Here is a 27989-nt window from a genome sequence, read left to right as displayed (position 1 = left end):
TTGCAAGATAAAGAAATAATTGTTTTATCGTGCATCAGACTATGTCATGGGGACGTCACAATGGCAGAGAGCCTAGTATAAAAATTGGAGGATGGGGTGGGGCAGCAGAGTGGGTTAGCAGCATCCAGAGCTGGGGTTTATCCAGCCCTAGGCCTCAGGGCATCACCTTTGCCTTGGGATGAGAGGAGAGTGGTTTGGGCAAGATGTGGACCTTCTGGCCAATTTCCAGGCCACAGTGAGGCCAAGAGGGGGTGGGCTATGTAAGGGCTGTGCCAGTTCCCCCTGGGACAGTTTGGAGCTGGGCATGTCCAAAGAAGCTCCTTTTCCTGTGGCTGTGGATTTCTTTGACCTCTGCAGCACTGGCGGTGGTCGGCCTGGGTAGTGGTTCCTAGAATCTGGTCTGATTAACCTAAGTCGCAACCTTCAGAACCCCAGGAAGATCAGCTTTAGGAACTCCCTGGCAGGTGAAAAGGGCAGTTCCCATCATACCAGCATCCAACCTGGACCCCCTGTTCTCTAGAGGGGGAGAGTGGCTCAGCTCTTGTCTCTGGGAGGGGAGGGGTCCTCACTGTTCCCTCTCACTGGGTCTGGCCTCTGCTAGTGAGGGATAGTATTTTTCCTGGGCTTAGTGGACAGCTGAACAGCTAGCCAGAGGAGCAGTGGACCTAGCTGGGCAGCTGTGGCGACAGTTGGCTCAGCTTTCATCCACATCAGAGCTGGCCTGCTCCAAGATTATCCACACGTTTGAATGTGGTTCCAGCACCTCACTTGGTTTTGGCTTCCTCCTTGTGTGGACACTGAGCAGAGATCTTGGCTGGGGGCCAAGGGTGTTGACCCTCTTTTCATGAGGGAGCCAACACTAGGAGGCACAAACCATAATGCCTGGAGATGAGTTTCTGCAGGCTGGAGCCCATATTCCAAATCTCGGATGTTGAATTCAGCCACTGAACACAGGAGTCAGGAGCTTGGAGTCTGGGAACCCCAAATGGGGGATCACAGAGCATAAGATCTCAGACCTGAAACTTAGAGCCCCAATGTGGGGGCAGTCTGGAAACTGGGCTGACAGCAACTTCCTCTGGTGATTGGAAGCCCATCTGAGAAGCAGTTGGGTCAGGGGCAAGGTCTTGCTCCATGCATGTCCTGCTCACAAGCCTGGGCGGGGCTCCTGATGGTTTGGCGGTTGCACAGGGTCAGGCCCAGGTTGCTGGTGCTGTCTCTTGGGAAATCTTGCAGTACCCATGGTACCTGGGACCCCAGGGACCCAGATATGCTGGGGATGGGTGCGCCACACTGCTGAGACCTCACTGTCAACCTTCCAGCTGTTCACGTCTTTCCTCAGAGCCTGTTCTGCCCTCAGGAACCATGTGGACTCCAGCTCAGCCTGTGATCTTTGACTCCTGCTGCTTCCCTGCCCCTTTTCCTCCAGCCAGAACTCCCTGCCCCAGGCTCAGACCCAAGACGACCTGCAGTTTCTCTGCCTTAGGGTACAAGAACCAAGGAGGAGGCTTGGCTGGAGTCTGGCCCTGCCTCTCCATCAAGCTTGCTGTGAGGTCTGGTGAGCATTGCCCTCTCTGCTGTCAGATGGACATTAGCATTCCTGTTTTGTCTGCTTCCCAGGACTGTTGAGGCCATCAAGTGAGATGGTCCGTACAGGGCCTAGAACACGTAGTATTTGCTCAATAAATTTTGTTGAGTAAGATAATGACAGAGGACTTTATTGCACAGCCCTTTCCTCCCTCTCTCTTGCATGTGTGCGTGTGTGTAGTTTCCTTTTTCAGTTTCATGGAGGAACAGCACTGTGAAAGGTGACTCAGGAGCATGACTGCAAAAGCACAGCCAGGATCTCTGGTCCAGGATGGCAGCCTATATGCCTGCTTAGGTGGGTCTGGGGAGTGGTTAAGTTTCCTCCTCCCAGGGGCAGGCTGGGCTCTAGGGTGGGACTTCAGCCTTCTCTTGCTCTCACCTCCCTCCTCTTGCCTGGAAGGACCCACAGAGATTGAACCTCTAGCTGTCCATGTGACGGCTGAAATGAACCTCCTGCCCTTGACCTGGTATCTGCTTGTTCCCTTTCTCAGGGCATTTGAGAGACATGGCTTCTAGGCTCAAGCTGCCAGGAGTCCATGTGTATGTGTGCTGGAGAGTTGAGAGTTCTTTTTTCCAGAGGGTGTGACTTCCATCAAGACAGTACCTATTTTCCCTGCCATGAGGCCCCCTCTTCCCCGATGACACGGTCAGTAGCCATGTGGTGGTAATACTCCTTGTTACTCCACCTTAAGTCTGCAAGTAGAAAAATGGACACAGATAACAACTGAGTGGTCAGTGGCAGCCACATATGGGCAGCCAGAGGCACGAGCAAGGTCCCTTTGGTCAGTGGCAGCCACAAAGGCCCAGGCTTTGGGGAGGCCCTGGTTGGTACCCTTGGGGTTGCCTGCCTGGTTTCGGCAATAAATAACATGAGGACCCAAAAACCAAACCAAAACAAAAAATACAACCAGTATCTCTTGGGGTAGGTGGTGGGAGACTGTTTAAATTATCGGCCTTCCCTGGGCCACTAGGTGGTTGCTGGCGCAGGGCTAGGCAGGCGGTCATCGGCACGTGTGCAACTCCACGAGCCGCTGGCACTGCCGGCACTTGACGAAGCAGCACCAGTGGAATTTGCAGCTGCAGCGTTCAGCCAGCTCCACCTGCGCCGTGTGGAAGCCGCGGCCACAGCACAGCAGCTCACAGCCGTCGATGGCCTTGGACGTCTTGTTGCATGTGCGGCCCCTTGTGCCCAGCACGCCGCTGCGCATGTCCTGCTCGCAGAAGTCAGGGCTGGGCTCCAAGTACACCAGGTCCTCATCTGTGTGCGGCTTGAACTGTGCATTGCGTGGCACCAGTGCCCTGGAGGAGCCCACGCGGCGTGGCTCCACCTCAGTGGCACCATCAAACTTCTCCTTCAGTGCGTGACCCACCTGGCGGAAGGGCGGCACGGCTCGCCAGCACGTCTTTACCTCACAGGAGCCTGACACCCCGTGGCACTTGCATTCTACCCGCATGTGTGTCAGGATGGCCTGTGGGAGAGGGTAGGGGAGAGGGGCCGTCAGGAGATGGCAAGGGGAGGCGGGGAGGGGCCCTGGAGGCTGACAGCGGAGTGTTGGTGCCCTGGGGCCGACGCTGCAGTCAGATTTGCCTTTGCCGTTGTGCCTCCTCTTAGGAATTACGCGGTACTGGGCTGCTAAGCAGTGCTGTGACAGGTGAACGAGGTACTGTCCCTGCACTTGGGGCACTGGGAGTTGATGAAAGAGAAACACTAAGGGTGGTGTCCTATCAACAGTGAGTGACAGGTGCTGGGTATGGAGAACACTGCTGCATTTAACCTCTGTAGGAACCTTGGGGAGTAGGCATCCAGAAGGCAGGTGGCGTTATAGGCACACGGTCTTCATGGTGATGGGGAGAAAGGTTCACATCCTAGCTCTGCTGCTCTTTTGGGGAGTCAATGTGTATGAGAGACAGGGATGGACACATGTATGTGTGTGGGGGGCCATATGTATGGAGGGGGCCACTTACCCTGTTCTGTAACACCTGCCCGCCTGTCTGCACCCCCACCTGGCCTGTCCTGAACCCCGCTGGCCTACAGAAGGTGCCAGGTGCTGGTGAGAGCCTGCACAAATGTTTTCTGAGTGGCCATGTGGTTGGGAGAGTATGTGGGGCCCTGCCCACGCTATCCCTACCCCGCTTTTGGTAGCACCATACTACCTTCCTGCCGGCCTCATTGTTGTGGAGGTTCATGAGGGCTCTGCTGGACGAGGCGCCCTTGCTTCTCTCCCGCACATCCACAAACGACTGTGAGAACGCCACACCGTAGGCGATGTTGTCAGAGCATCCTGACCACTGGAAGCCTGGGGTGTGGTGGGCACAGAGAGGGCTGTGGTGAGTGAGGGCCAAGGTCATGCCCCCTGTCCTCCCACTCCAACCACCTCCTGCACCTACCCTGTGGGCTGACCCCGTGCACCGTCCGGTCACAGCCACACTTCTCCAGCTCCCCACTGCTGCACGCCCGCGTCACTGCAAAGGCCACACCTGCCGAAGAGATGGCGTACACGAAGGCCGCCTCCCGAGTCCCTGTGGGAGGCAGACGGAGGGCAGGGCTGGGTCCCAGGGCTCCTCCCTGCACCCTCCTTTGTAGAGGGGGAGGGGCATATGGGGCCTCCTGCTTGCTGGAGGCCAGAAGGGAGCAAGACAGGCAGAAATCAGGAAGGTGCTTGTTCTTATCACACCATTAGCTGAATCTGCTTCCTTTACCAGAGCATGGCTTAGGGCTCTTCACATGTGCAGATCCTGTCATCCTCACAACCACCCCAGAAGGCAAGGACTGTTACCATCTCCATTTAAACAGAGACTTGGGGGCTTTTCCGAGGTCGCTGAGCCAGCAGACAGTCTGGCTTCAGAGCCTGTGTTCCCAGCTCCTGTGGGAAGCTGTTCTCACTCTCTCCCCAGAAGGTTCATGAAGGTTTATGGAAGACCAGACAGGCTGGGAGAGGCGAACTGGTTTGCCAAGGCTGCAGGTAGGAAGAAGGCCTGGACTATAAACTCAGGTCTGGTTTCCTTTTCTGGCCTGTTCCCCAGCTGGCCCCACTGAAGTCACCCTACCTTATGATCTTGCCCCTTCCTCTGAGACTGGGCCTGTTTCTGAAAATGTCTTTCTTCCTTAGAGTAAACCGTAATAACAACAGCTTCTACGTAACCCCTAACCCCTATTGTGGCTAATTAGGAGATACCTATTACGCATAAGCCCTCCACCACTGGGGGCTTCATTGCCCCCCATTTTATAGATGGAGAAATGGAGGATCAGCCGGGGAAGGGATTTGGTCCCAGTCACCCAGCCAGAGAGCCACGGAACCAAGACTCAAGCACACGTCTGACCGCCTCTGCCCCATGACTTCTCAGTGATTCTATTTTGGTGCCGGCCCTCAGCCCTCGTCCCCTTTCTGAATGGATGTTTTTATCCTCCTAAGAACTGTGCCTCGGGGGTGTAGCTGTTGTGGACTCTCTTTCTGGAGGTGGGGGAAGTGTGTGAGCTGGAGTATGCATGGCCGGCTGGGTGTGTGACCAGACAGCAGACCATGCTCCCCTCCTGGGCCCTGTGAGGAGGGCCTCTGTACGCTGTGACTGTCCTTCTGTCTCTTGTCTGAGTGTCTGTGTCCGCAGGAGTGGAGGGGGCAGGCTTTGGCCCCATGGTTGGCAATTACCTCTGTGACACCCAGGCCTGTGCTCTCGGCTGCCCCAGGGAGCAGTCACCGTGGTCAGATGGAAACAATCACCTTCTCTGTGCCCGTGTCTGTGGACAGAGGCTGTAGAGGCCGAGCACCGGGGTGGGAGGCAGCTCAGTTCCCGACCACTCAGGACGCCCTGTTCTTAGTTCGGCCCTTGAGCTGGCGATAGTGCCCACCACCCACTCTCCACTGCCCACTCTCCACCCTGGCTTGGCCATTTTGGGCCAGCAATGGGGGGCTTGGCTGGAGCAATGGAGCCTCGACAGCCTGAGACAGAGTCTTCTCCAAGTTAATCGAGGTTAATAGCAGGATCATGTTGGTTGGTTTTATGCTGTGGCCGCCCAAAGAGAGACGACTTCAGTTTCTGGTATTTCTGGTATTTCCAGGCCTGAACCAGCACAAATCTTTGCCCCAAAGACCAAGGGGGAAGGGAAGTCAAAGCAGGAGACGGGGCTGGCTGATGAGACTGGCGGGTCGCCTCAGCCTGGCCTCGCATGGTCCTTCCTCCTCTGCTGGTCTTGGCTCCCAGGCCACCCCGGCCCAACCCCAGCCTCAGGCTGATCTCCCCTGTGTACTAGGGGTCCCTGGGGTGCAGGGCCCCCAGGGAGGTTGCTCAGAGAGACCTCTGCCTCATTCCCCAAACCAACATTCATCCACCGAGACTCCAGGTTCCTTTTGCCCTGGCTTTGGGAACAAGAACAATGGAGTTTTCTCATCTCAGGACTGGGGCTGAAGGAAGAGATTCTGGAAGGAAGATTAACGACCTAAAGCTTAGAGACAGTTTGCCATGTGCTGGGCTCTGTCTAAGCACTTCACATGTGTTATATACTTGTCCCAGCAACCCTATGAAGTGGATACTTTTCATCCTTCTTTGACAGATGGAGACACTGAGGCACTGAGTGGTAAAGCAACTTGTCCAACAATACCCAGCCAGGAAGTGGTGGAGTTAGAATTTGAACCCAGGCAGCCAGACTCCAGAGCTTTCAAACTTGACATTATTCTGCCTCACAGAGGCCCTGAGCCCCCAGGAATACACATGCAGTTGATTCCACCTCCCACATACGGAGCCAAGAAGGGCTTAGGTCCACGCCAAACTTCACATGCTGTAGGACAAGCCCATTTCCCTCTGTGGGTTCTTTACTGGGGGACGGTGAGCAACTGGCCTCTGGGCTCAGCACAGGAGGCCCCAGAAAGCCTGGAAGATGGAGGCAAGCATCTGTGCCCCTAAAGCTGATGGCAGCTCCTCTAGCCTTTTCTACCTGGTTCTGGCTTCCAGCCCTTGGACTCCAGGGTGGTGGCCCTTCCCAGTTCCTCACCTCTATCCAGGTGCCCAGGCTGGAGCCCTGCTCGCTTGAGGAGGACCTGGCAGAGCACTCTCCCCAGGGGCCACTCAGACATAGAGAAAGAACTGTGGTCCACCTGGGTGGGTAGCAGCAGAGCTTCCCTAGCAAGGTGGCAGATCCTGCTCCCTGGCCAGGGACTTTCTGAGGGAGGAAGGCAATCCTTGCCTTGTCCTTTCCTGGGCCAGGGGCCAGGGTAAGGCAGAACTCTATGGTGACTTCTTCCGTTTTCATACACTCATTTGCCCCTTCCCACACCCAGCTCATTTCTTCCTGCTGTTTCTTCTTCCCAGAGCACCCCGGCCCCTGATGTCATAGGTCTAAATACTGCATGTCCTCTGGGTCCAGCCTCAATGCCACCTTTCCCAAGGTGCTAAGGCTGCCTGGGGCTGGGAATTCAGTTAACCTGTAAATCCACTAACAGCCACTCTTTCTGAGGGCCTGCTATGTGCTGTCTAAGGCTCATGACAGCCTTAGCAATGAGCTCTCTACAGCTCTGCTCTATAGAAGAAAAGGTGAGAGGCTTGGTGTCTTGCCCTGGGTCCCTCAGGCAGTAAATGGCCAAGTGGGGATTGGAACCAAGGCTTGTCAGACTCAAGGCCTGTGCCCTTCAGAGCATGTCACTTGTGAAGTCTTTCCCAGATACGGGAGAAGGAAGTAGTTAGGAGTGTTTGGAGAACTGGCTAAGGCTGAGTTGGACTGGCAATGAAGCCATAGGCTTGCTGATCCCCTGGGTGCTAGGGCAGGTATCTTGGTAGAGGTGAGGCCCAGCTGGAGTCCTGGGGAGGTGGGGCAGGATAGGCACTGTCTCCCAGGATAACCTTATCCCCCATTCTCCAACCTCTATCCCTGCTCTGTCTGCCTTTCCAGATTCCTTTACTCTCTTGGATGTGCAAAAACCCACCTTTTCTTGAAACCAGCTCCAGGAAGCCCCTTTAGATTTAAGAGACAATACAGGATCAGGGAAAGAGCAAAGGTTTCAGAGCCAAAGTCGTATTGCATTCTCACTAGCAGTGTGACCTTTCTTTCTGAGCCTTCCTGAGTTGAGTGTTCTCAACTCTAACATAGGGATAATAATGCCACCCCGGCAGGCCAGACCTTGCATCTCTCTGCCTCCCTGCCCCATGCGGTCAGAATCAGGATGTCCCAAGCTTTATTTTCTAATTGTCTTGTGTGTGTCTGGCCACTGCAGCCTCAAAGCTTTCCCAGTGTGGGAGTGTCTCGGGGGTACCTCCTCCCCAGATCTTCTTATAGCATCAAAAGGCTGGGTCACAGAGGTAACCCAGGAGAAAAAGAAGTTCTCCCCATCATTGGGTCCAGTGTGATGCCAATATTGAGGACAAAGGTGAGAGCACAGGTTCTAGTGAGGGACACCCAAGACCACAGAGCATTTACTCCTTAGGTCCAGGTGGTGCCACAGTCAGGAAGGTGTCCTAGATGGTTTAGACATGGGGAATGGACAGACAGGCCTGGGTTTGGACCCTCACTTTGCTGTATGGCCAGGGCACCACATGGCCTCCCAGCCACAGCAGTCAGACCCTGAAGGGGCCTTAGAATTCATCAAGTCCCTCATCTCAGGATAGGGACTTGCTCAAGGTCGCAGAACGAGGCACGGTAGAGGCAGAGGAGGCCCAGTGCTGTCTACAAATGGAGGACAGCAGGAGAAGGGGAGTTTTTATTGCCTTTCCTGCCTCTCCCACCCTGCCCAGGCACACCTTTGCCTGGCGCTATGGCCTCCATCCCACCCTCACACCCGTTGGTTCATTTGATATTTATTGGTTTATTTGATATTTATCAGTTCAGTATTTAACAATTCATTCAATATTTATCAGTTACCTATTATGTGCAGGTCCTGCTCATTTAATATTTTAATATTTGTTGGTTACCTATTATGTGCAAGTCCTGTTCTAGGGCTTGGGATTAAGTAGTGACTAAAACACAGAGGCCATCCCTCATCTAGCCCTGAATACCTGCTCAGCCAAGAACCACCAATCCCCTCCCTTCCAGCTATGCTAGATACATTACCAAATTTTTGGTAGATGTTCAGCCTAGAACACACAGTTTTGCCCCAAATTACACACCTCCCTCATTGTTCATGATTATTTCACTGTCCATCTTGCCTCCAGGCCAGGAGCAGGGGAGGCTGTGAGACCTGGGGCAGTGCTGGCAGTGGGAGAGCCCCCCACCCCTGAGCCATGTGGGGGTCAGCCCTTCCTAGGCATCATCTCTCTGATTCTCGTGGGAATCCTAGGAGGCTGGTCCTGGGGTGGTTAAGGAGGACACTGGGATTTAGAGAGGGCACAGACCTTGCCCAAAATCTCCCAGCCAAGAGTTGGCAGGCTCAGGGCTGGGGGTGTTACCACCCTCTGCTTGCCAAGTCTCCTTTCTCACCTGTAATGTGGGAGAACAGCACTATAAACTCAGAGTGTCACGAGGATGACCTGATGCAATAGCACACCACAGGCCCTCAACAAATGGGGGCTCCTTCTCTCCTCTCAGACCCTGGGGTGGGTCTGGTCTGGCCTGCTAGCTTTGTCTTCCACGTCTGACGCCATGACCCAGCCAGGTGGCTCATGTATGCAGGCTCTGGCCATGCCCCCAGTCCTGAGAGCTGGGCATGTGAGTGAGGCCCGCTTACACAGACTGCTGTAGATGACAGCAGCTGGTGACGGGAGGCGTGTCTGCACTAAGTGCTTCCCATGCATGAGGCCACTGTATCTTCGTGACAGCCTCATGAGGTGGGCCTGCGTGTGGCCTTGTTGCCAGGCAAGGACACAGATGCTCAGGGGAGCGCAGGCCCTTGTCCCAGGCCATCCTCGGCCTCACCCTTCCTCTATCTGCCAATCCCTGGACCTTCTGAGAGCAGTGCTTCGCTCTCGGACCTCAGGAGGGACAAGCCCCTTTTCCTCTTAGTCATTGGAGACAAGAAGTTTCCAAGAGGAATTTTACTAGGGAAGAAAACCACAAATGCAAAAAGGAGGAGTCTGATGAGTGGGCAGAGCTCAGCCTCCTTCTCCAAGTGCGACTGGTACCTGCCGGGTGTGACCGGCCTAGTCTCGGCACCTTGACATGTCCCTCTCCAAAGGGGGTTAGACATCCGACTCTACCACTCAGACTTTAGTCCAGAGCAGGTACCACCCAGGCCTAGTAGGAATCTCGGCATCCCTCAGAACTTGCTGAGCCAGTGCTGGGTGCCCCCTTGGTTCCTCCCCCAAAGGTAAGGAGGGCTTCTCATAGGGTCCCGAGTACCCACGATGACTTCAGGCCAGCATTGGCCCAGGCTACCCCCTTCCTTGCCCCTTTGATTCCTTGCCCCCGACCTGCTTTCTGTCATTAGATGACATCCACTAACTGTCTCCTCCATGCCAGGCTTTGCCATGTGCCAAGAAACAGGTCAATGAGCCATGACCCTTGCCTTCGAAAGGTCCAAATCCTAGTGATGGTGGAGTGGAGTCGGGTGAGGAGATAAGCATTTCAGTCTAAAAGGTGTGCTAGAAGCAGCGTGAACACAAATGGTGCAGATAAAAATGTGTGTGTATATATAGAAATAGAGAATAACAAAGCAAATGGGTGAAAATGTAAGCTGTTGGAGAATCAAGTGAAGAGGATATAGGAGTTCCTTGTCCTACTTTTGCAACTCTTCTGTAAGTTTGAAATTACGATTCAAAAAAAAATCCCACAGGAAGAAGAAAGAGCTTTGGAGCCCAGAGGGAAGAACTGAGAAGGTGTCATGGAGGAGGGAACTGCTGAGCCCTCAAGAAGGGGGCTTGGGTGTTTGGGGTAGAGGATGTTGCATGTGCAAAGGGAGGAGTGGGAGAGGGTGACAGCCTGCCATATGAAACGCTGCCAGTCTATCCACCAATCTGTCCAAGACACACCTACTCTGTCCAAGGGCTTCCCAGGCTCATGAGCTGCTGTTTGAGGCTGGTTCTGGGGCCCCATCGACCAGGCAGCCCTGCCTGCCTGGAGGCAGCACTGTCATCCTGGGAGATCCTCCACTGCCAGGGTGCTCACTGGGTCTCTGTTACTTTTCCAGAGCAGTGATGTTCAGCAATGCCAAGCGAGATCATGCCTTTTTGGCCCCTGCCAGCTCTTAGGAGAACGGCTTCCAAATTTCTATCACAGTTGGTTTCCAGCAACATCCAAATGGTTTGCCACAAGCCCAGCAGCCCCGGCCGTCCAGGACCACAGGTGCCAGGAGAAGGGTTGGCCCAGGCAACCCCTTCCTGCTGCCTAAGCAAGTCAGAGGGCCCTGTCGATGGTTAGTGACTCGGAAGCGTCAGTTTCATGCTCAGGAAGTAGAAAAAGGGGCCCATAGTTCAGAGTACTTCCTCGAGGGCAGGAGCTTGGCTGGCGACCTCCGGAGGAGACTTCCAGTTCCATAGACTGTTCTCTATGCCCTGGCCCCCCTGTCTTTGGCTTAATGCCATCTCACATTTCTGGTCTCAGCTGAGGGCCAGTCTCCTCGGAAAAGCCTTCCCTGAGCATCCCAGCCCCAGCCAGGGGTGGTGTCCACCCTGTGCTCCCACAGTCTCCCCTGGCCCCTTGATCACAGTGTTTCCTCGTTGAGGGTAAGACCACAGACCTGGAAGCGAGACTGCCTGGGGTTGAGTCCTGGCTCTGCCACTTTCTAGTTCTGTGACCTTGGGCAAGTTACTTAATCTCCATGTGCCTCTGTTTCTGCACATCCCTGTATCTCAGGGCTGGCTGTGCTGGAGGTGCACAATAGGGTTGGTCAGGTGTACCAAGGAATGGGATGGGCCCAGGTACTGGAAGCCAAGTGCTGGGGTGGGAAGAGCAGTGGGCCAGGGATCCAGAGCCTCGGGTCTGAGCCTTGACTGCTTCTCTCCCTCTGAGAAACCTTGGGCAAGTCAGTGCTCTTCTCTTCCCGAGCCTCAGTTTCTTCCTTCATTACCTGCTTACACTTCCAGGAGGCCATCACTGGAAACACGGCGTGCTTCTCAGTGCTGCCCCAGCACAGAGCTGCCATCTCTTCCGATGGGCCCCATCCCACATATGCCTCCCACCTGGATCATCCTGCTGTCCTGGGCCCCCAACGCTCTGCATCCTTTATGCCCTCACTTGGGCCCTGTGTTGGTTTTACTTCAGAAAAGACCTGGAATAGCCCCGTTGCTCACGAGCATCTGATTTCCTGCTGGGCCCACGCCCTGGCACCGCAGGCTCCCCTGCAGCCCTGCACGCCCTTCCCTCACCTTGCGTCACCACCTTGCCGAAGACGGGCAGGGAGTCGAGTGTGGAGCAGTTCCAGCGCCGGTTCCGGAACTGGTACTGGCACTCCTCAATGGCCAGTTGGGCACCGCGACGCACCGAGTCCATGACTTCCAGGTTCCTCTTGCACATCTGCACCTGCCTCTGGATCAGGCCCTTGAGTTTCTCGCACGTCTCCTCCTCTGAGATGCTTCCCACTGACGACAGCTTGGCCAGGTACCTGGGGAGAGGGTGGCATGTGATGCAGAGCCCACCTCCTCATCTTTCCCGGCCCAGGACCAGGCCTGCGCTCCAGCCTGGGTCTCTGGGAACTGACTCGTCCCAGTGACTGGGCCTGGCTGCTGACTTCTCTCTTGATCCAGTTACAGGCCCTCTTGCCCAGCTCTAGGGGCACCAAGGAAGTGGCAATGCTGTCTTCCACAAAAGGCCTCTATCTCAAGTTAGGCAAAGCAAGCAGCAGCAGTGGGAGGGAAGCTGATCGAGCCCCTCTGGGATCCCTCCCTGCCCCGGCGGCCCCCGTGCCACTGTCTGTGCCAGGACGTCAGCCCAGACCTGGCTATGGGATCCCACTGTTCCTTGCCGAGATGCCCTCTAGCTAGGAGGCTGGAGCCGCTGTCTGCCCAGGGTCTCTCTTTTCCTTCTCTAGGCAGGAACCCCAGTGATCCTTGGCCCACCTTCTAGCCACAAGACCAAGTTCCTCACTGCCAGCCACATCCTAGGACCACCAGATGGAGACCAGTGTCATTGTTGCCACCCTTTGGAGGTGGGACAATGAGCGCAGTGACGGGCTAGAGGTCTGGGGATGGTCAGGATATGGGTGGTGGTGGCGAGAGTGGGCTGTATGGATGGTTCAAAAGCCAAGTGCAGCATGCTCTCTCCTCTGCCCCTTGAGTTTCTATGGAGATGGAGCAATGATGGCTGCTCCTCAGAGGCTTATTGCGAGGATCGTGATCTCAATGAGAGGAGTTCTGTGAAGGTGCTCCGGGACCAGGCCCATGCGGGAGGGGGGCCTGTGAATGTTCCCATTTCAGTGGAGGACGAGAGAGAGCACCACAGTTACAGGTCACCGACCAGGTGCCGTGCACCATGGCTGCACTTTGCCCTGTTGCATCCTCACCCCAAATCTATGAGGTGACCATGATTATGCCCATTTTATGGATTCTAAAATGAAGGCTAAGAGGGTGACAGGCCCAAGATGACACAGATAGCAAGTGCCAGAGTTCAACTTCCAATCCCTTCACACCTATAGGTCTTTCTCCTGCCTGTCCTCCTTCGTGGCATTGAAGGGGCCTGGGAAGCCCTAACTCATCTAAGGACAGACACTCTGTGATCTGGGTCAGGAGGCGAAGAGACCTGAAGCAAGACATAAAAGTGCTCACTGGGATTGGAGCAGAGCTGGGGAAGGGCCCTGTGAGGGAGAAGCTGAACCACTCTTGAGGGAAGGGAAATGCGCATTAACTGAGCGCTTATTAAGTGTCAGGTCTTGTTCAGAGAGGTGGAGCGACTGGCTCAAGGTCACCCAGCTCTAAGGGCAGACCTGACTTAGAGCTTGGGTCTGGACACCCCAGATGCTTGTGCTCTAACCATTGCCCCTCAGCCTGCCCTACCCTTCCCCTGAGTGTCTCTGGCCAGGGCCAAGTGCACATAGTAGGTGGACAAGAGGCAGCCTCTGGAGAGGAGAGCTGAGTGGCGACTCTGGAAGACCCCCTTTCCCATCTGGTGAGTGGGAGATGCGTCTGATCACCTCCCAGGGCAGGGCTGCCTTCCAGGTTCTTGGAGGAGCAACAGAATGCAGAGAATCACACCTAAGCAACGTTCCCCAGCAGGGGATCTGGCCCAGACCCCTCGTTATACAGGTGGACACATTGAGGCCCCAGAGATGGAGAGGGGGGCCTTCCCATGCCAGAAGGAGGCTCCAGGCCTGGCTCTACCTTCAGCCTCAGCCACACAGATTGGAGTTTCCTGCTGCCCCAGACTCTGCAGCGAGCCAGGCCTCCTGCAGGGGCTTGCCCAGCACACTGAGTATCCCAAGGGTTGGGGATTTTCTGGAGGTGACAGTGAAGAAGCTGTTGCATCTTATAAAGGAAGCTGCGCAAATTTCTTATTTGAAGAAGGATAAAGGGAAGGTCACTGCTCTCTGGGCCTCAGTTTCCTCATGTGTAATAAGAGAAGGGGCCACTGGTTCTGTCTGAGTGGTGGAACTGCTGCCTGGAGCAAGAGGGATCTGTGTGTGAGAGATGGCCTGACACTGGCCTGAGGCAATGAGGCAGGAAGTCACCATTCGTTTGTTGAATGAGGGAATGAATGAATGGTGACCAAATAGAAAAGCAAACAGAAAGTCCTATTTATGGGAATTCTTTGTGAAGATAAGAAGAGCTAACTTCTATGGAACTTGGGACTGGGCTAAGTACTTTGCTTTATTGCATTTAATCTTCTCAGCCAACCAACTTCCACTTGAAAGAAGAGGAAACTGAGGCACAGACATTTTAAGTAATTTACCTCATGTGCAGGGCCACACAGCCAGTGAGGTTGAGCAGGACTTGAATCTGGCGTTTGCCTGGCTTCACAGCCTTGGGCAGAGACAATATTCTCTGTGTGGCTCAAAGACTAGATTTGACACTGTGGCCAGAAGCTGCTGGGAGCTGGGTTTGTTCAACCCAAAGATGCTAACCAGGGTGCAGTTGGGGGGCTGTCTCCCTGTCGCTGGAGGTTTGCAGGCAGCAGCTAAATTTTATTTGTCAAGTATGTGAGTTGGACCAAGTGACGGTTCTTGAATCTGGCTGTGCATCAGAAACATGTGCAGGGTTTGTTGAAAGTGGAGGTGCCTGAGTCCCAGTCCCAGCGGGGTTTGGTGGGCATCTGAGGTTAATTTAATGTGCCTTAGATACAGCTGGGAGGCCAGGTAGGCGCTGGCCCCGAGAGCAGTCTGCGTAAGTATGGGTGATGTTTCCTTCTCAGCCATAGGGAGCTCTGACTCAGGGATGCCACTGTCCTCCTCGCTGTGGTACTGATCCCCAGGATGTTTCCTTTTCCCGTGGCTGTGGAGCCTGAGCCTGGCTTTCCTTATCTGTAAATGGAGATAATGGTTCTCACCCAGAGAGCTGCCAAGAGGAATGCCCGTGATTTGCTATGTGATGCACCTGGCTATCAGCTGGGTACATCCTAGATGCCAGGTAATTGTGGGGGCAAGTACACAGCACGGGGCAAGTGCGAAGTAGGTGGTATCAGGCCAAGGACGGCCAGCCTTTCCTCCCCACCCCCCGCATTCCTGGTCTCCCAGGGGCCTCCCCGCCCCTTCTTCCTATCTACTAGGTGGTTCCCAGGGGATGCACAGACTGGTGGTGCCCTGACAAGGCCCAGGCAGGAGCTCGGAGCCCCTTGGAGGGAAGACAAGGGCAGGAAGGGGGCTGAGACGCAGCAGAGGCTGTATTTGGAAGGGGAAGGGCCCACCTGGCTCCTCAGCCCTGCCTGGGTGCTCTCCCGCCTCTGCCCAGCCAAGGGGTCGCATGTGGAGCTAGTCCCACCTGTTGCTCTTGGCCTGCAGGGGGCGCCAAGAGCCCGGCTACTGGCGGTGGGCCAGGTCCACGTTCAGGAGGCCACAGGTGTCCCTAGGTGGGGGGACAAGGAATTGAGCCTGACGTTGGATCCTTTCCTGCTCAGACCCAGGCTTGGCCTCTTGGCAAAGGGTGGGGGCCCTGTTTGCTCTGTCATGTGGGGGCACAGAGCTGGCCCATCCCCAAGTCAGCCTCTGCTCCTGCAGCGTGCAACCAAGGAGGCTGTGTCTGGCTGTGCTGGGCCCTGGCCTCTGGTCAAGGGAGGCACCCAAGGGCACGGGTTCTCTGGGCAGCCTCTGACCCACCATGACCTTGGGCAAGTCCCTGCCGTACTTGGAGCCTGTCTTCTCATGGGTACAGTAAACCGGTGGGTCCATATGGCCTTTCCCACTGTCAGAGTAGGTGGGCCTCCTTCTACTGGCAGGGTGGGGAGTGGCTGGGCCTCAGGGGCCTACTGGCCCCATGCCAGGCTGATAGATGTGTCTCTGCCATTGAATAAGTAGTGAGATGGACCAGGGGAGCCACCTGCATCCCCTCACCCAGGCTCAGAAAGCAGCAAGGGCTGAATGACAGTCGCAGGGGCTTAGGGTGAGCTGCTGGGCTGCCGTGGCCATGAGTCACTGGGCCAGCTTCCAGGAAGGAGCTGAGCAACCTCTTCCGTTGGCACCAGTGCCCACCCCCAGCCCCTGCCTTCATCTGGCACAGCAGCTGTCCCCTTCCATATACACGAGGCCCAGCCCCACCCCCATCCCTGTTCCCCCAGACCACAGGGTCTCGCCCGGGCAGGGCTGGGTGCCAGGGCTGGAAATGGAACCGGGCACCGGCTCTAGAGAGTGAGAACCCCAGGCATTACAGCTCTCATCCACAATGTTTCTGCTTGCCCGTTTCAGTATCTAGCTAGCATCTGGCCCCATTTTACAGATGAGCAAACTGAGGCTACAGAGACAAAGCAACTTGCTCAAAGTCCCACAGCTAGAGCAGTGAGCTGCAGTGCAAACCCAGCCCTAACTCTCAACTCTGTTTCCTCTGTACCTGGCTGTGGATGTGCCCCATTTACCTGCTGAGAGGGCTAATACTGCCCTTGGTGCCTCATACAGAGCACAGTGCATAGAATGTGTTTAATAAATGCCTGCAGCAGGGATGTAGGGCTCTGTCCTAACGGGGTTCCCACTGCTTGCCTCCTGGCAGAGTGCTCAGGATGGGGAAGATAAGGATGAGGGAGGAATGTGGGGGCTACTATGGTCTTTTGATTTGCTGAGGGCCTGGAGACCCATTAGGGTGAGGCCTGATTAGTCCTGGACACCTCAGGAATCCCCTTCCAGCACCCTAGGGTGGCTCAACCTCAGAGACACGTGTGCCATCTGCTGACCCTGGAGTTGGACCAGGCTCAAACATGGAGTGCACCAGCCCTTTCTAGGGGTGACAGAGAGCCAGGGCATGATGGGTGGGCTGGGCCAGGCTGTGCAGTGCATTGGCCATCCCTGAGACTTCTCCTGTCCTGGCGGCATTACCCCAATTTAGGTTCCTTCCTGCCACCATGGAGTACAGGCTTAGCAATTTGCCACCTGCTGCCCCGGCCACCCAGGACTCTAGCCATGGCCATGCCGTTGATCAGGTTACCCCGCCAGCCCAGGCCGCCCCTGCTGCTGCTACCAGCCAGCTCATGCCCTGATCTTCTCCAACGGGGGCTGCAGGTCCTGCAGGCTCCTCCCAGGAGGCCCTCCCTGAGCCCGGCCCGTGCCTACAGACTGCAAGGCTGGAGGGCCCTTGCCCTGCCAGGGAGATCAGATCCTCTCAGCCACCTGCTGTTTTCATTAGAAACTAAAATTAGCTGGGCTTGTCCCAAGCTTTTCCAGGTTTGCTTGCTTTTTAAAAAAAATATACAAATTCCTAGAGGAAAATCTGCACCTCTGCGACTCCTCCCGGCTCTTACACTGTGAGTCAAGAGGAGAGGGGACGGGAAATAGCTGGAGCGTTTGAGAGGCCAAGCAGACCAGTGTCGTGGGTTCCGGCCCTGCGGGTGTCCAGGTGGGGGCTGGGATGCCGGCGCAGGCCTCTCTGCCCCCTCCCTTTGGCCTCCCTGCCTGCCTGGGCCACATTTAGAGCCTCCTCAGGAGCGGTCGTGCCTGTGATACCAGGGAGGAAGGAGACCAAGGGGGTGGGAGGGGGAGCCGGAAGAAAACGGAGTGGCTGCTGAACAGAGCCGCCTTGGGGGATGTGGGCCAGTGGGGACAAAAGTGACCACAGTCCCCATCCAGGACTGTGTTCTTAGGGGGATGGTGCCTGGTTTCCCAAGATCCTAACCATACCCCCCACTCACTTTTACATCTTTGATTGTTTCTATAACCACAATCTTGATATCCTGCTGTCCTCCCCCTGACAGTGCCTTAGCCTTGGAGACCCTTGTCCTTTGGCATGGCAGGCAGTGCAGTAAGGACATGGACCAGGAACTCCTGGGTCCAAATCTCATCTTTGTGTTGCTTGAAGCAAGTTAGTGAACACCTCTGAGCCTCAGTGTGTTCATCTGTAAAGTGGGAAGACTGGGATTCCTGCAGGCAGGAGGCCTAAATGAATGAAATGTGTGTGCAGGAGATACTCGTCCCTGCTGCAACATTGTTCTAGCAGCATCATCAAGATGCTCACTGCCATCAGTGCCGCCACCACCCCTCCCACAACCTCTTGCAGTTCCTCTGGTCGCCCCTCTGCTGCACCCCAGACCAGACCCGTGCTGGCTTCCGCTCATTTGTGTGTTTTCTTTGCTTGACTCTCTTGTCCCTCTTAGGCCTGGGTTCCTGGTCTTTTTTTCAGCTGATCATGCCTGAGAGGTGGGACACGCTCCCCCAGGGTACAGCGGATGACCTCAGCAGCCATCTCAATGGCAGGCTTTTGACAGAGTCTCCAGACGAAGTCTGCAGAGTTTGAGAATGTGTTTCCTGGCGACCATCAGTCAGACCCTGTGAGGCTGGGGAGTGTGAGAGATGGGTGGAGGGGATGGTGCTGCTAGGACATCAAGAGCTGGGACACTGGGGTGAGGGCAGGGACAGTGGTGTGCAGGACAAGCTCAGGAGTGTCAAGGGGACTTGGAAACCATTTGTGGACATAACAGAGTAGATGCATGGGACCTTCATTTATGTTCTGCAATCAATAGTCACATGCCTCAGTATGTCCTTAGTGCAACAGCACAGGGCTGGCTACGCAGGTGTCTTCCCCTCTGTTTTGCAGATGAGGAAACTGAAGCTCAGAGAAGTGTATGTTTGAGGCCATGCGGCCTGCAGTGGAAGGTCAGGATTTGTAAACAGGTCACTCTGGCTCCTAAGCCAAAGATGACTCAGGGTACTGAGGCATGAAGTTCGGCAGTCAACAGATAGTGGTGACCTGAGGGAGGAGGCCTGATTCTTCCCTTGATGGGTCTTTCTAAGCCTTATGTCTTTTCTGAACTACAGTGAGGTGTCTGGGCTGTGTTCAGGAGTAAGGGGTGTGGGGACAGATGTCTGGGTGGTTATGGGGCTACCTGGACAGTGTGGAGGCCTGTGGTCTCCGTAGCTGTTGGGGCCACAGAAGAGCTGCTGCCACTGGTCCAAAACCCCTGGAGGGGCACGCTTTGGGGACACTCATGGTGGTTTGCAGGGCAGTGGGTGCTGCCTTCACCCCTCAGCCTTAGCATGGTCCTAGGTCTGTCAAGGTCCAGGCCAAGTCCTCTTGGCCTCAGGTGCATTTCCTCAGGTGGAGAGAGAGAATGGCCTCCCTGGAACCCAGACCTCCACTGCCAGTGCACACCACTCTGCACCTTCGGGCCCTTTCCCTCTTTCCTGTCTCCTGGGACCCCTTGCTCCCATCTCCTATCCTTGGAAGCCTCAGTGCCCTCATTTTCTGACTCTTGGTTTCCCAATTCTCATTACTTCCAGTATCCTGGCACCCCAGCCCCTGCATTTCACTCCTGAGGGCTCTGTGTCCCCCACTTCCTGTTTGAGGGATCTATGTCCCCCACTTCCTGTTTGGGATTCCCCCTCCCCATTTCCTATCTCACTGTATGTGTTCCCAGGGAGCTGGTGGCTGCCTCAGGGCCACAAAGTAGACCGTTGGACCTGAGCCTGGATGGCCCCAGAGCGCTGCCAGGTGAGAACTTGCCTTCTCTCCCTGAGGCAGGTGTGTTGTTGGGGGGAGTGGGTGTCAAATTTAAGGCTGACCTCACCTTGTCCCCCGACTTGCCAGCAGAGAGCTCTTCCTTTGCTAGACCCACCCAACCTGTGTCCCCATAACCTTTCATGTCCTGTGGCCACTGACCCATTGAACTGTCCTCCCTGCTGGGCTGAGGGAACCTGGGGGTAGGGGAAAGAGGAGACCAGGTGAAACCCCAGCCGACTGTCCAGAGCCAGTGCTGGCCTCCTGGAGTGAGGCTCCCGGTTTCTAGTGAGTTCCTCAGCCTTGGGGGATACCTTCCAAAGGTCCAGTCCTGGGAAAGCCTGTGGCTGAACCCCCACTCCCCCCTACCAGGGTGGGGCTCATCCCCCCAGCAGATAATAACTGGCTAGGGGTACGGGGCTGCGGCTGCGGGGACAGCTCTGGGAGACCTGGGATGGAGACCTGGTTCTACCACCGCCATGCTGTATGGCCCTAAGTGCCCAGCACAGGGCCTGATGTGGGGAAGCGCTCAACATGTTTGCATGGGGGCAGCCCAGGCCCTCCCTGGCAGGAAGGCTCCCCAAAGGGGTTGAGCTGAGAATCCCCAAGAACCTCCTTAGTCTCATGCCTCGAAGCTTGGGTTGCCGGAACAGCTGGGCACCTGACTCGGGAGGGGCTACTCTGCTGTCTCCAACCCTTGGGGAAGGGTCTCTGGGGCCCAATCCTGGGATTTCAGGGCTTGTGTGTGAACAGATTGAGAAATAGGGTCTGAAGGGACCATTCAGAGTCACCGCAGGGAAGGGCCCTCAGGCCCATCAGCATTCCGGCTGTTCTAATGGGCCTCCCCGAAGATACATATGAGCTGTCCGAGGCTCCTCTCCCCTGCAGGATGGATCCCTTCCTCCTCCCACCTCCCTCCCGCTCTCTCCTCAGACCAGGTCCCCTCCTCTGCGGGGTCTGACTTGGCAGGGAACTTTCAGAACACAGTTTGGTTTCAGTTTGCCAGGACATGGGGGAGGGGGAGCTGGTGGGGTCACGGCAGGGAGCGAGCCGTCCCGAGTTTGGCTGAATCAGAGAAGATGCAGTTCAGGACTCAGAGATAAAACCTGGCAACTCCTGTGGAAATCTGGAGAGCAACCCTGGGGTCGCAGCTCTGCCTGCAGCTGCGCCTGCTCCATGCAGTGGAGGGGTGACTGGAGGGCCCACGGCAGGCAGCTGTCACCCCACCCATGGCTCCCTGGCCAATCTGCACCCCACAGGCTCAGCCCAAGCCCCTCTTCCCAGAGGCAGCAACAAGAGGAGGAGGCTTGGTGCAAATGCTCAGCTTTCCGAGTGTACCCACAGGGCCTGAGTTGAGCGAGTTTCAACAGGTTTGGGGAGCACTGTCTTGTCAGATGCCTGCTGCGTTGCTCAATTGCTAATCCAGGGTTGAGGGAAGAAAGTCAAACCATAGCAGACAGCTGGGTTGTGACTGCTGCCTGAGCCACCCCCTCGGGCAGAGCCTGGTCTTGGGGCGCTGTAGTGCTGGGGGAGAAACACTCAGCCTGGCTCTCAGGGTCTGTTCCAGCCCAGGAGTGAGGGGCAGAGCAGCAGATCTGGGGGGCAACAGTCACACTTCCTGCCACCCACCTCTGTGCCTTTTAGTATCACCTGAGCCTCAGGGCAGTGGAGCAGAGCCTTCCTCCTACTGCAGGCCTTTGAAGAGGGGCTACCATTGGACAACAGCTGAGAACCCTCTGAACAAGCCCGCCTTTCATTCATCCATCAAAGATCGGCTGAGCACCTAGTACCCGGCAGGCACGTGCCAGGCACTGTGAGATATTCAGAGGTGTTTATGCCACAGCCGCGGCCTCCAGATGTTTATAACCTTGTAGAAGCAGTAAAGAAACCACACGATTAGACTAGAGTTATATATAATATGAAACGGTTCTATAGGCAGGGGATGAAAGCTGTAAAATCTGGACATGGGAGAGCAGTTCCAGTCCTGCTTCTGATTTGCAGAATGACCTTGGGAAAGTCATTGCACATCTGGGCCTCTGAAGTAGGGCTGAAAGTAATCTACACTCCTCTCCTCTGAAAGTGGTTGTGGTGAGGCATGGAGGGGAGGGTGTGTGGTTCAAACAGGGTAATGGTTGTGAAAGGTCTTTGTAAACCACCGATTCTTGGGGGAATGATTTTGCTCCCCCAGAGGACATTTGGGAAAGTCTGCAGACATTTTATGTTGTCACCTGGGGGGATGCTACTGGCTATCTAGACGGTAAAGGTCAGGGATGCTGCTAAATATCCCACAATGCACAGAAAAGACCCACACAGAAGACGTGTCCAGTCCCAAATATCAGTGATATGGAGGTTGAGAAATCCTGGTGTGAACTGTAAAGTACTGGGAGGCTGTTTGTGATTGTAATTCACTGCCCAGAGCCATGGAGGAGCTCTAAGGAGACGGGTTTTTGACTATTTAAGGGGAGAGAGGGATCTTTAAAAGCTGGGAATCAGGGGGACACTTCCTGGAGGAGGTGGGCCACATCTTTACCTGCTTGGCTGGCACTGCACATCTGGGCTGGCTCTGCCCCATCCCTGCCCCAGGGAGTTGTGCCCAGGGCGTTGGGCTTCACTCCACCAAAGGCCAAGGGAGATATAAACTGCCCCCCCGGCCCCTGGGCAAGCAGGCTCAGGGGAGCTTGGCCCGAAGTTGCACACCAGTAGGGACTCAAAGCCAGTGGAAAGCATGATGCGTCCTTCACTACCCCCAGCGCACTGAAAGGTGCTCCCAGCAGCAATTCCTCTGCCCGACATGATTGGCTTGTGAGCCAGGCTAGGTCTTCCTGACTCTGGGAGGCTCCTGCGGGGACCCTTGTTGAGTAAGGGGGTTGCAGCCCAAGATCCTACCTGTGTTAAATCAGTGGATCTGGGTGGGACAGACTGGGATAAACAGGGCTCGGGAGCAGCAACCTGAAGGCCTGTTTTCTCCACCACCCTTATCAATAGGGACACGGCCCTATAGCTCCCTGACAGCAGCCCTTGCTTCCGGCAGCTGCAGCTGCCATGGCTGCCATTTCCATCAGCGTGCCTGGCCCCTTGCCAGTTCGCCACATGCATGGGTTCACTCTTTCTTACCATCCACCATTGTGCACCATTTGCATCAGTGGGCTCCATTTTACAGAGGAGAAACTCGAGGCTCAAAGAGGTTAAGTAACCTGTCCAAGGTCACTCAGCTGGGCAGGGCAGAGCTCAGTTGGATCTCAAAGACCCACTTTTTGGCCATGCCCCTGGCCTGCCTCTGAGTGCAGCATGGGCTCCCTCCCCTCACTCATGGGATTCTGCTAGAGCCCCACTACCCTCCTCTGAAAAATCCACAATCCTCAGACCTTAGCTTATTTATTCTCTAACCCTCCCCAGCACTTCCATCTGGGGTTCAGAACGATCTGCTGAGGACTGTGGACCCAAGGGAGGAAGGGGCTACCCAGTATGTGGCCCAGAGCTGGGACTGGAACCCAGGTGTCCTGACTCCCGGTACATCCTCCGTGCAGGGAAGAGGGGACATTCAGAAATATTTCTGAGCTCAGGTCTGTGGCAGGGCAGCCTCCTTAAGGGCAGAGTCCCAGCCTTCCCCCAGGGACTCTTCATCCATCCGGCCCTCCCTCAGTGGTGGGAGCCATCACAAGCTGTCAGCCGGCTCCTCTGAGTGCCAGACAAGAGAGTCTAATCAACAGCTCCCAGCTTCTCTGGGCCTGCCCAGGCCTCAGGCTGCCCTTCCAGCTCCAGGCTCCATCCTGCCCAACAGCTGCACGCGGCAGGACACCTGGCCTCCCCACCAGGCCACCTGCCCTTCTGAGACAACAGATAGCCCCGGCTCTCGCCACTGGCCAGCAGACCCACTCTGGACTGAAGCCTGACTCCAGGGTATTGGGAGGCGAGTGGAGCCTAGACCTTGCTCCTCGGCAGGTGCTGTCAGCTATCCTTTCAGGGCCAGGCCTCCTCATACTTCACACTTGAGAAGACACAGTGCCAGCCACCATGCCTGCATGGACACCTGCCTGCCCAAAGCTTTTCCTTCCAGAGGCAGCTTTTCAGTCAGACACCTCTGGCATTTACCAGCTGGGTGACTTGGGCAGTTACCTCTGCGATCCCCAATCTTCTCATCTGTAATGGGATGGAAACGTTGGGATTTAGATCATGCTGTGGGAGTCATTATAATAATAATTATTATTATGATCCTACAGTCTTCAGACCAAGTCCTCCTCTGTGCCTGCTTGGGCTCGCACTCAGCTCTTTTCTCTCACAGCCATAGAGCATGTGCTCCGTTCCACCCAGTCGTGCTTTTATCATGTCTTTCTACCTAGACTCTGGGCTTGTGGGAGGCCAGGCTGTGACATCCATTTCCCCCAGAGCTGCCATTCCTGGCCAGCTGATGGTTCGATAGAGGTTGATAAATATTGGACCCAACCTTGGTATGTGCCCAGTGTTTTCTCCTTCATAGCCTCTCTGGTTTGGGAGGGTCCTGGGAAGCCTGTTGTTCCTCTTGCCTTGGGCAGAGCAGAGAGACCCTTGGCTTGAAGCCGGGGGTGGAGCAGGAGTGAGCTGGGTCATCCAGAGACCTGCTTCATGGCAACCTGAACCATCACCGTTGCAGAGAACAGGTTTGCCAACCTCTCTTCTCCTAGGCCGCCCCTCCTCACCCCACCCCCAACGGCACAGGCAGAAGAACTGAGTTGTTGGAATTCCCCACAGTTTGCATGATCCAAAGCTGAAGCTGCCTTCCTGGCTGGGATTTTGGGGGTGGACATGGGTGAAGGTGAGTGGTGATGCCACCGGGCCATGCTGGCTCCACTTTGGGACAGCTTCAGGGAAGGGGGTATAGGGTCACTGCCTGGGAGTCAGAACACCTGGCTTCAGTTCTCAGCTCTGAATTTGGGCAAGTAGCTTCCCCTCCCTAGGTCTCAGTTTCCTCATCTGTAAAATGAGTCAAAGAGGAGATGCTCCTGAAGGACTTCCCACTGCAGATATAGCTGTCTTCCATGGAGGCCTGGGCCAAATGCTTGGACTCCCACTTTTTATTCTTTGTTTTTTTGTGGCTCTGGCGGTGCTGGGCAGGTGAGACCCAGTTCTTGCTCCTCCTGATGCTCAGATCTGTTTTGGAGACACCGGCTCTGAACCCATGCATTCAAGAACCAGCTCCAGGGACACCCAGGGTCCTTCAAGTCCAAATCAGCTCCCTCCCCAGCTCTGCGACCCAGGCTCCATTCAGGGGGTGGCCTGCAGGGGGGCAGTGGGAGAAGGTGGTAGTGCCCTGCTTTCTGTACACTCGGCCACTGCTCCTGAAGTGTTAATCAAATTAAGGCTCCAAGAAAAACAAAAGCTCCACAGCCACTTCGGGCTGCCTTGGAGTCGTTTGCTCTCGGAACAGCTGGGAGAATTCTACATCACCTCTGTCCCCCAAGCCCTGGGTGGCTCTGACCCCAACCAACACACTCCTTCCAGCCTGGAGGGCTCTGGCTGGCCACAATGACCTCATAGCAACAGCCATTGGACACTCGGGGCAATTTCATGAGAGATATTTGTTCTTTGGTCTTGATGCAGAGAGAATTTTTTCCTCTCTCCCTGTCTCCATGGAAACCCCAGCTACACTGTTGGCGATCCCCCTTCCCACCCCATGCTTTTCAGATCAATATTGGAGCTTGGCTCCCCACTGGCTGCCCGCAGCGGATGGTGGCAGAGCTCTGGGCAGGAGGAACTGGGGCCAGGGTTAAGTGCGGGGCATGGGGAACCGTCCCTGAGCGGGGATGAAAGGAGTGCAGGTCCTCTTGCTCCCTGTCCACCCACTCACTGGAGCTCATCCCTTTAGTCTCCCTGCCCGCAGCAAACCTTCCGCCCCTACCCAGGGAGCGCCCTGAGCGCAAACCCAGTCAAGGAGAAACAGACAGGTCACCAGCGGTTACCACCCCTTCCTCCTTAGGCTAGACACGGGAAGATGAGGGGCCGTTGTCTTCTTTAAGGTCTGGACGGAGTTTCTTCCTGCCCCGGGGAAAAACCAAGTCTCGGCCAGCGCCGGCGCCAGCCCCGGGCCCTGGGAGACCAGGCGTCCTGGTCCCTTCCTTCTATCTCCGGCTCCCGCCCCCCAAGCAGAAACAGGTCCCTGCACGCCTCCAGCCCAGCCCGCAGCGCGGCGCAGCGCGGCGCAGCTCGGCGCGGGGAGCTCGCTGCGGACTTCTCGGGATTAACCTGCTATTATGTCCCGGAGCCCTTCCCTGCAATGGGCTTCCTCGGCGACCTGTCAGCCCGGCTGGACTGCACCCCGCGCCCGGCGCCCCTTCCGGGCCACCGCCCCGCGCTCGCACCCCTGTCGCCCTCGAGCGCCCCGAGGCGCCTACCGGAGCCGCCTACCGGTGCGGACGCCGCCGCCGCCACCCCTGACGCCTCTGGGCAGGGATCCGGACCCGGGCAGGAGGGGACCCCGGGTGTGCAGAGGGACGTTCAGGCAGTGGCGGCGGCAGCGGAGCGAGTGAGCCTCCGGTCCCGCGGCCGAGACACCTGCCGGGCTGCCCCGCGCCCGCTGCCCCGCGCCGCCTGGCACCGGCCGCTGCCCCCGGGGCCTGCCCCGCCCCGCCCCGCCCCGCCCGGCCCCGGCCCGACTTACAGCCAGTTGCTCGCGGCGGCTGAGAAGACGGCGAAGACGAGGAGGCGCAGCGAACGCAGGCACGAGCGGGGACTCATGGTGCCGCCGCGGGCGCCCGGCCCGGGGCAGCGGCTGCGGCCGCGGGGGGCCTCCCGTCGGGGCGGCAGGTGGGCGCCCGCGGGCGGGCCGGGGCGCGCGCGGCGGGGCTCTGCCTCCGTGTGCCTGCCGGCAGCCTGCCCGCTGCTGCGCCCGCTGCCCGGCGCGGACCAGACTGTCAGCGCCGCCCCAGAGCCGGGATGCGGCGGCGGCGGCGGCGGCGGAGGCGGGCGGGCGGGCGGCCGGGGGGGCGGGCCGGGGGCGGGCCGAGGATGGGGTTACCTGGGCGGGCCCAGCGGCCCGGGACACCCCCCCGGGGGCGGGCCGGAGCGGCGGCGGCTGCCGCCCTAGCCCTCGGGACTGGGCTGCTCCGGGGGCCTCCCCGGCTGGGCGCTCCGGAGGACTTGGGGCCCGAGCCCGCTCCAGGCACGCCTGGCTGCGCGCCGCCGAGCCCGGCCGGGCTAGAGGCGCGGCGACCCAGCTGCCCGGCCGCCTCCCGGGCCTCGGGGACAGGCGGGCACAGCTCCCCCAGCCCGCCGCTGTGGGCACTGCAGCGCGGCCCTCGCTGTCCCCCCACCCCCCCACCGCTCCCCGCCGGCGCCTGGGAGCCCAGACCCGGGTCCGACCGCGGCAGACCCACCAGAGCGCGGCTGCCACTTGCGCGCACCCAGGCGCTGGCGCTCCGGGTGCCTGGGGCTGCACATCGGGGCGCTGGATGTCTCCCGGCCGCCCCCCACCCGGTCCCTCCCTGCCTCCTGGCCCCCACGTCCTGCGGCCCAGCCCCTCCCTGGCGCTCACCTCCCTACAGCCTTCCGGGAGCTGGACGGGGCCTCCCCAGCTTTGGGCAGCTTGGGACAGTGGCCCGAGACTGTGGGAATCCGAAACCTCGCGTCTGGCTAGCCACAAGATCTGGGCGCGCCCCAGGCAGCAGGGTCTTGACTCTGAGCCTCCGTTTTCTCATCCGGGAAGTGGGCTTAAGATGCTGTGATTGGGAGGACAGGAGGAGTTTAGGCAAGCTCTCTTGGCCCACTCACCAAGTCTTACTTTGCATTTGGTTTTCTATGTGCTTGTTCTATTTTTCCTCCCGTACCAGGCAGATTCAGCCTCTTGTTGGTTTCGGGCACAGGGCGGTGGCTGCCAGGTTTGTGGAAGGAATAAATGAATGGAACCGAATGGGCTGCAACAGCCTGTGCTTGGCTAGTCCAGAGAGCTCAATTCCACACCACTGTAACCCCTAAGAATTGTCTGCCCAAATCCAGGCCACGCCCTCTCAGGTCACTGATCTGATTCTGTGTGCTACTCATCCTCCAGGCTGCATCCCCCAGCTACTCAGAGCTAGAGGGACTTTTACCTAAACAGTAAAACTAAGGTCCAGAAAGGGAGGTACCTGTCCCACCTCCCTAGGGGTTGGGAACAGAGGCAAGGACCAGGTCCATACCTTCACCCCTGACCTCAGTTCTTCACTGATTTTGGAGTATGAAGTTTGCTCCCACAGAGGCCATCATGTTCGGGTGCTGGGATGGTGCCCTCGGGTCCCCTGGGCTCAGAACAGAGGAGGGGCTCAGTAAACATTTGGTATTGGGACTGGGCGGAATGTGGCAGAGATTTGTGGGGCTGGGCAAGAGTACAGATGGAGGTTCACGTACCATATGTCCAAATATTTGCAGGTTATAAATCAAGCTAACAAATGCAAAATAAAATATGTTCTATTCTTCTATCTTGATAAATACACTTTCCTAACAAGACAGAAAGCTGGCTTTGGGTGTGGCATTCTCATACT

General features: G+C 56.9%; 1 protein-coding gene across 1 annotated transcript; it reads right to left on the bottom strand.

Annotated features, from left to right (window-relative positions):
- On the bottom strand, positions 1 to 26415 carry WNT4 (Wnt family member 4). The gene is made up of 5 exons (XM_033227913.1): positions 26135 to 26415; positions 11809 to 12044; positions 3973 to 4104; positions 3739 to 3881; positions 1 to 3053 (listed from the first exon to the last, which is right to left on the bottom strand). Exons 1-5 carry the CDS (start codon positions 26209 to 26211, stop codon positions 2586 to 2588), a joined length of 1056 nt encoding a protein of 351 aa, XP_033083804.1. The 5' UTR covers positions 26212 to 26415; the 3' UTR covers positions 1 to 2585.
- Positions 26416 to 27989: the final 1574 nt, after the last annotated feature.

This window comes from Trachypithecus francoisi, unplaced genomic scaffold (assembly GCF_009764315.1).
Source record: "Trachypithecus francoisi isolate TF-2019V2 unplaced genomic scaffold, Tfra_2.0 Lachesis_group12, whole genome shotgun sequence".
Classification (NCBI taxonomy): Eukaryota; Metazoa; Chordata; class Mammalia; order Primates; family Cercopithecidae; genus Trachypithecus; species Trachypithecus francoisi.
The sequence above is the reverse complement of the archived record's forward strand: the minus strand, read 5'-3'. Positions and strand labels throughout refer to the sequence as shown.

Coding starts and splice junctions, on each gene's coding strand:
- WNT4 (XM_033227913.1), bottom strand. CDS start 26,211: ATGAGTCCCCGCTCGTGCCTGCGTTCGCTGCGCCTCCTCGTCTTCGCC. Junction 12,045..26,134: donor GCCGCCGCGAGCAACTGGCT/GTAAGTCGGGCC, acceptor CCCTCTCCCCAG/GTACCTGGCCAAGCTGTCGT. Junction 4,105..11,808: donor CGGCAAGGTGGTGACGCAAG/GTGAGGGAAGGG, acceptor TGCCTCCCACAG/GGACTCGGGAGGCGGCCTTC.